The sequence below is a fragment of the Catharus ustulatus genome, chromosome 2 (assembly GCF_009819885.2).
Source record: "Catharus ustulatus isolate bCatUst1 chromosome 2, bCatUst1.pri.v2, whole genome shotgun sequence".
Taxonomy (NCBI): Eukaryota; Metazoa; Chordata; class Aves; order Passeriformes; family Turdidae; genus Catharus; species Catharus ustulatus.
The window spans coordinates 91,942,677-91,950,094 of record NC_046222.1 but is presented as its reverse complement, the minus strand read 5'-3'; the positions used below and the strand labels follow the sequence as shown (position 1 = coordinate 91,950,094).

General features: G+C 45.3%; 1 protein-coding gene across 2 annotated transcripts in view; it reads left to right on the top strand.

Annotated features, from left to right (window-relative positions):
* The first annotated feature begins 236 nt into the window (after positions 1-236).
* The window catches only part of GABRA5 (gamma-aminobutyric acid type A receptor subunit alpha5), a 55,825-nt gene continuing 48,643 nt past the window's right edge, over positions 237-7,418 (top strand). Inside the window, exons 1-2 of one of the 2 annotated variants that reach the window (XM_033053090.1) lie at positions 237-347; positions 1,628-1,780. In XM_033053090.1, the coding sequence (XP_032908981.1) occupies positions 1,695-1,780 (86 nt within the window). In that variant the 5' untranslated portion in view covers positions 237-347; positions 1,628-1,694. Of the gene's footprint in view, positions 348-1,164; positions 1,331-1,627; positions 1,781-7,418 lie in introns of those variants that run through there. The other variant, XM_033053091.1, reaches the window with a different exon arrangement.

Genomic DNA, 7,418 nt, shown 5'->3' with positions numbered 1-7,418 from the left:
GCTCGCCCGGGACCTTGCCCCGGGGGCGCCCGGTGGGGGCTGCTCGCGGGAGACCAGAGCGGGGATCTCGGGGAGCCGCTGAAGCCTCCCGGGGCTGCGAGGGGTCCGGGAGCGGCCCCTTGCCGGCGGTGCCCGCGGAGTGCCCGAGGGTCGGGCGCGCCCCGCTCACCGCCCCGCGCTCCCGGCCGCGGGCTCGGCGCGGGGGCGGCGCGGGCGCGGCGCTGCGGCGGGGCCGCGCCTGCCAGCGGCCGGGAGGCAGCGCCGCCGCTCCCGCTCCGCTCCTGCTGCCGCTCCGCAACTTTCGGGCGAGCACTGGCCCCTCGTCCTCGTCCCCCCGCCGGCGGCCGGTAAGCGCCGGGCTGCCGCGCCCGGCCGGGCAGGCGGAGGGCGGCGGGGAAGCCCGGCTGCAGCCCCCCGGGCGGGCACCGCCGCGCCGCGCACATGGCCGCGGGAAACTTCGCCCGGCGGGGCGGGGGCGATCCCGGAGTGCCGCGGGGACCGGGGAGGGGGCACGGGCACGGGCACGGGCGGGCAGGTGCCACCCTCCGCCGAGCGGAGCGGAGCGCGTCGCCCCGGGCGCAGTGCGCGGGTGGCGGCGAGTGAGCGACGGTCGCCGGACAGGTGCGGGCGGGCCGGGCTGCGGGAAGGGAGCGGCGGCCCCGCAGTGCCCGGTGCGGAGCGAGCGGGACCCGGTGCGGGGCAGCGGAACCCCGGGGGGCGGCTTTTGGTTCGGGCGTTTTGCCTTGCGGCGCCGGCGGGGTGGGAGAACAAGTTGCTGAGCGATGTAGCACGGGGCACAGGGCTCAGGTGGAAAATCCAGGCAATTCACCTCTGGGTGTGCTTTTGGGGGTTGTTTTGGGGTTTTTGTTGGGTTCCGGGTGGTTTGTTTGGTTTTCGTTTCGTTGGCTTTTGGGGGGTTTTGTTGTGGTTTGGTTTTTTGTTTGTTTTTAATAGGGCACAGAGGAAAACGTTAGTGCACAATGCTGAAATTGGTGATCTGGTCGCTGAGGCAGGTATCCAAAAAGCAGCAGTCGCTGGAGCAGCTACATTACTGTCGTTCTTCGTGCTAGCGTGAGGTTTATGTGCCTTTGCGAGGAAGGTCACTTTTTACCCTCTTCCCCCCCCCCCCCCCCAACAACCCACCCTCCTTTTGCTAAGCCGTGCATCAGCAGCATGAATTCCAAGAAGCAGTAGGTGTTTCTTGGCATTTCAACTGGGATTTTGGAAAGGGAAGCTGGGTATTTAATGGGAAAAAATTGCGATGGAAGGAAAGGATGCGGAGGCTGCACACAGCCCTGGGTTTGCAGGCATGTGGAAGTTGTTGAAATAGGTAAAGGGTTGAAATTGGCATTTGGAAAATGGTGGCTATTTTTTTTAGTTACTTATATGACAGATGAATATAGGAGAAAGCTGGGCCACAAAGAATTTTTCCTGTTTTGCAGTTTGCTGACAGCAGAAGGTAAAACGTGTCCTTGAAGATACACAATTTTACATAAACAGCTGATGTTTACATAAGCCTAGATAAGTTTGTGAAAAACGCAGATAGCGAAAGATGCGGTGTTAGCTGAACTGCGTTATCCTGCTCTCTGTCCATGCAATAATTTATCAATTTTTTGTATTGTTGCAGTGTAAGAACATAGTGAACAGCTGCACCTTCACCAAAGCAACCACCTGTGTTCCTCTTCTCCTCTGGAATGGACAATGGGATGGTCTCTGACTTTATCATGATCAAAAACTTCTTCCTCTTCTGCGTTTCCATGAGTTTAGCCAGCCACTTCGGGTGAGTTGCCAGTTGCATTTGAATTTCTGTTGTGGCTTTTTTAAGGAAATGAGAAACCTTGGCTCCGTATGGTACAGAGCAGCTGAGCAAAACAAGCGGGCTTTGCATTTCATCTTAACGTACTGGTGTCAGGGGGAAGGGAGTCATTTGCTCTCCTGTTCGAATTTGCTCTCTTTTATCAGTTCTTTATGCCTGCTATGGTGCCATAGGGAAAGGCTTGTGGGACACAAGGAGCTCAGGGCAGGCCTGGAGCTGCTGAGTGCTCTGACCTGGGTTTAGAACAGCCAGGGACTGTGGTGCCCTCTGCCCCTGTGTCTATGATGAGAGGATCTTGCGCCTTCCCTCTCACCATGGGTGCTGGTTATAGCCAGCAGTGCGGAAATACCCCCCAAAGCTACAACAGTGAGACTTGATACATGTTGTTACTAGCTGGTGCAGGCTTTCCTCCTGAGTGACCTAAGATAGTCGCTGCTTAGAAGGATGTCTGAGTTTGAAACTTGTTAGAATAATTAGAAATCGTGTTTCCCGACGTTTGCTTTGGAAGGAATCCCGTTTCCTTAATTTTGCTTTGGATGCTTTCCTGACAGTAATATTCTTAAAACTGTATCAAAGAGATGCTCAAACTGTAGGTCTCAGAAAATGAAAAATAAGGTCAGAAATCCTCTATTCATGTGTTTTTCCTATACCCAGAGATCTTAAGAACTTTCCAAATATGAGCTATACAATGGAATCTGGAAAAAGCATTTTGCAAGTGCTTGGGAAACGTAGGCTGATTCTTCTTTGTGGAGGAGAACAATTATTTATGATTTCACCAGAAAAAAAATGAATCCTCCCAACATGCTGATTCACAAGCACACCCATCAATTCCTTGCTATAAGAAGATATAAAATGGAGATGCAAATCAGTTTCTGATTTCAAGCAAACGGATTTGTTCCAGATTGGAACTAGGAGAAAGACCAAACTTTGAGTGGTGACTGTCTATGCTGTAAGCAAAGCTTAGCCTGGTATCCAGCACATGTCCCGTGCAGGTAGGCGGAAGCCTGTAACCTCAGAGGTTTATGTGAACAGTTGTAGGACTGCACTCTACAAAGGATGCAAAGGCACTCGTTTATTCACTTTGGAAAAACCTGGTCCTTCTTTCATCAAGCTCTAAGGCAAAAGTCTCCTAGCATTTTGTGACAGAGGGCTGGCTTTAAACTTGTCTTTACATTATTGTAGTTTGACAAAGTATTTCCACATTGAGAAAATCTTGATGACTATAACCTTAAGTCTTTCTAGGTTGTTTGTCATCCCTGCAGAAAGGGAGCACATTGCAATAGTTGAGTGTGACCTGGTTGGTGTGTGGGTCTTTTAAATGTGTTTCTCCTCTAACAGAAGAATAGATAGACAAGGATGTTAGAATCCCCAAAACCAAACAACGCAAAGCTTAGACAGTTTAACTCCCTTTTGACTCCAAAGCAAATACTAAATCAAAGTCCCAGGCAGAAATCAGTGTGACCTGTAACCTGGCAGATAACCAAAATGGGATGGTTAGAGGAAACTAGGACACTTGTTTTCTGCAAGTTAGTCAAAAAGCTTCTGTGCACTACAATGAGATCATAATGTAAATTCCCCCCACCCCCCTCGCCCCCCATTTCTGATCTAGTAATTTTAGTCCAGGCTTGCAGAGATAAGCAGCTCCAATTCACTGCACCATTCACATACTGCCTTAGGGCTGAATTTTGACCCTACTCAAAAGACAGGATGCTCCAGCACTTCTGCTTCAGAGGCAGAAGCAGTTTCAGAGTGTAATTTGCTAAGTGCTTTGGGACTGACTCTTCAGGACGGAGCAGTACAATTAACATGTAGGCTGCTGTATTAACTGCAGGAATCTAATACTGATAACGCTTGCTGTTGCTACCAGGTTCTTCTTTATTAGCTTCATCCATGTTTCTACTGTGCTGTTATATTGCAGTGAGTTTTGCAACGTGCAAAAAAAGTGATTGGTCAAAGGAGCACAAATTAAAAATCAAAATACTGTAGGACATTACAGATGAAGGCAGATATTTTTCTACACTTCTTCATAGTTGTTCCATATTTATGTTAAACCATAAATATGGTTTTTGCTGACCATATGCCAAAGCCACCTTAGGGGATTTTGATGCACAATGCCTGGTAACATAAACAGAAGTTATATATCTCAAGCTACTAACCTACTTGAGAAATCTCAGCAAAAGACCCTGATTAATGTTTAACATAAATGCATAATGACTGTTGAGAATTATCCATGTTAGAAGGCAGTAGAGGAGGACTGTAGACATAATTGGTAGCAGCTATCTAAAGAAAAATCACTGAATTAAAATTCAAATATATAGATGAACTGAACAGAGGTTTTGAAGTCCCCTTCTCTCCTGTTTTTGGTATAACAGTTTTATGAATCTTCTTCTGCAGAAATGGTCCAGCACAAGTCAAAGCTTTTTCAAGCCTGCTTGAATTCAGCCTTGAGTTGTGTGTAATGCTCTAGCAAGTTAGGGTGTTTTACTTAAGCAATTCAAGGTAGTTCACAATTGTCTCAAAAGTAAACATTAGTAGTGAAACTAGAGAATGATTAAAATAAAAACATGAAGACTATTTTCAGGTGAGATTAAACACTGCTTGTGGGCCCTTGCGGCACCCAGGTACTGGCAACCCTGTGAGGGCTGGTGCTATGTGTGGCTGCTTGCACATAGATCTCCCTGAAATGACGTAGCCCATGTTTGGCTCCAAGCTGGCCAGCTCTTACTTTGCAAGTCCCAGGCCATCCATGGGTCACACTGGTGATGCACAGTCCTGGTGTCTTGGCGTTGTGGACGTGCAATTTCAGAAATCTGTCCAAGAGCCAGAACCAACAGGGATGGACATTGTTCATGTACCCACGGTATAGTTGCCATCTCCTAGTAATATTTATAATGGCAGAAACACAGAGAGCAGAAGATCCCAATGATGTGTAGCCAACCTAGCATTTCTCTGTACACTCTGAAAAGTGGTGTGTCTGTAGTTTCACATACTTCTTCTCCAGCTCACAGCCCTTATCACTAAGACCATAATCCTGCTGTTTAGGCAAAACATACCTCTCCTGCAGGCTGTTATTTCAAGTTAGCCTCTGCAGCCCTAAGCAGTTAGTTCTGCTGGGATACCTCATTCTAATGTGATGCTAGAGAGTTCTTCCTCATAGTTCTAAAGCCTAATTTTGTAAGAATTATCGTATCCTTATGCAGTCATGCTTGCCTGTTTATTTTTTTATTCTGTCTTCCTTTCATTCTCCATATCACCAGATAGCTTTTTGAACCCATTAGACAATTTTAATAGCTGGAAAACTAAATTACTATCTAGAACTGCTTGCAAGAGGCAGGCAGTATCAGTCAGTCCCCCTGATGAACAGCTGAATGGCTTCAGCATCTGTGGCCTCTCAGCTGGCCAAAGAGCGGGAGTGTCCCTCAGGCCACCCAGCTCATAGTTGGTGCAGGAGAAGCCCTGGCATGCAGTGCCTCCCAGTGAAGCTGCAGGTTAGTGACTGGGGAGCTGAGAGCAATGGGAGGTGTTTAATGACTCTGGAAGCAGTTCAGGACATCAAAAGGGGCATTAGGATGTCAGGGGTGAGGACTGTAAGATGCCACCCTGTGAAAAACAGGCTTTCACTGCACTGCTCACAAATTACTCCTTTCCAAAAGACAGTAAAATGGTGCTCTTGCTAAATAAAATAATTAAATTATTTTTTAAGAATCTGAAAATAGTTTTAAAATGTCATCATTTTAGTCAGTCCTCTGTTCTGATCTGATGTGAAAGAAGTGAGTCTTCAGTGCACAAATTCACAAAATCAACATTTTTAGATCTCAAGAATCCATACGGAAGGGATGGCAAGAAGATAACTTAGAAAAGTAAATCTATTTCCTTTGATGTCTGGCCAGCTTGCTTTATTCTAAAGTTTGCATTCTCCACTGTCTTCCACAAACTGTTAATTTGTCTGAAGTTCAGATACAATTGCAATCCTATTAAAGCAAGTTACTGGAAAAACTACTCTTTAAAGAGAGAGAATTAAAATTTATCTTTCAGTGGTAAAATACTCTTCAATTATTTTTTCAGAAATTCTTGCCTTTCTTTTTAAAAGAAGTTTTCGGAAAATCAATAAATATCTACCATACATGTTCCTCTTATAAACAATTAAGCTATGAATAGTACCTGCCATGATTTTGACTAGATGGCAAAAAAGACAATGATGTTTAAAGTGGTAAATGATTAAGTCATCAGAAGAGGTAGCTGGGCATCTTTAGAGAGTTATTACGTTTTACACTGATGGGCCCCTTCTGTGGCTTCTGATTTTCTCAGTTACCCTGAAATTGCAATATTAAATAAATGAGATGAGAAGTATTCCTGGTTGGTTTAGTTTATGTTCAATAATGAGCTTTAAATTCAATTATCTCTGAATTCTGTTAGTATTTTCCTAAGACTCTTTTCGAGGTTTATTTTTATCCCTAACTGAAAATTTCTGCTATGAAAACATTTTTCACTGCAGAGAGGCAACAATGTGCTTACCTACTAATATGTTGATAAAGCCTAATCCTTAGCTGTGTGAAAATAATTAGTTTAGGGTAGGTAGCACCTATTTCTCTCTATTCATTGAGGTACATAGTATCTAATACATGCATGTAACTTTGCAAGCAGAGTTGATGTGTCTTTTGCATGTCATGGCAATCTCAGCCCTTACTCCAAAACGTGCATTTCACCAGCAATCTCAATAACAGAAATTAAATGCTAACTTTCTGTTAAGACAGAAAAAGTCACACTTACATAAGAGCAAACAGCAATCCATCTACCAATGCAATTTCACATAATACTGGCATTTCACTGAAATTCAGAATCAGATGCCATCTTTTTTGGGTGAAGTGATCTGCCAAATCTAAATTGGATTGCAGTTCTGCAGAAGTTCAGACTTTTTACTAGTCTTTACCATAGTTGTTTCTCTATCTTTCTCCTCTATTAATTAGCTTTTGCTTGTGAAGAAATAATTCAGTATATGGGGTGTGTGTGCTATTCCTGTGAAAGACGTGCATAGCTGAGATAGAAGGAACTAGCATCAATTACTCTTGAGGGGAGCAGTTAGGAGAAGTGAGTATATTTTGTCCCATCCCCACAAAAATAGTTCAATGGAAATCCTCCCTCAGAGTTCAATTGGCTTTGAATTCAGCCATAAGCACTAAAAATAACAAGCTTTTTCAAGAGCAGAGAAACTAGTGAAGCTTTGTGTCCTGTGCCCCAAGCACTGTATCTTTGCAATAATCCCAGCTCCACCTTTGAATCCCTTATTCCCATCTCCCATTGGAGCACCTGCATTTTACCTCTACTGTCCTTTTCTCCCAAGATCTTTCATGATGACCCTGCAAGTCTCCTCCATATCTCTTAATTGTCAGAGAGGAGGAGGGCTGGTCTTGCTGAGGCTGTTTCTGAGCTACGTGCATGCTGAGTGGCCCAGTCAGCGAGCCAGAGGGAATAGATGACTGCTAACCTCACATTTTTACTTAATGAGGCACTAATTTAGATTGCACTCCCCTTGTCTAGTCATAGCTTCTCATGAAACTTGTAGGAATGAAATGAAGTTTGATCTCCCTGCTTCTTTGTCAGA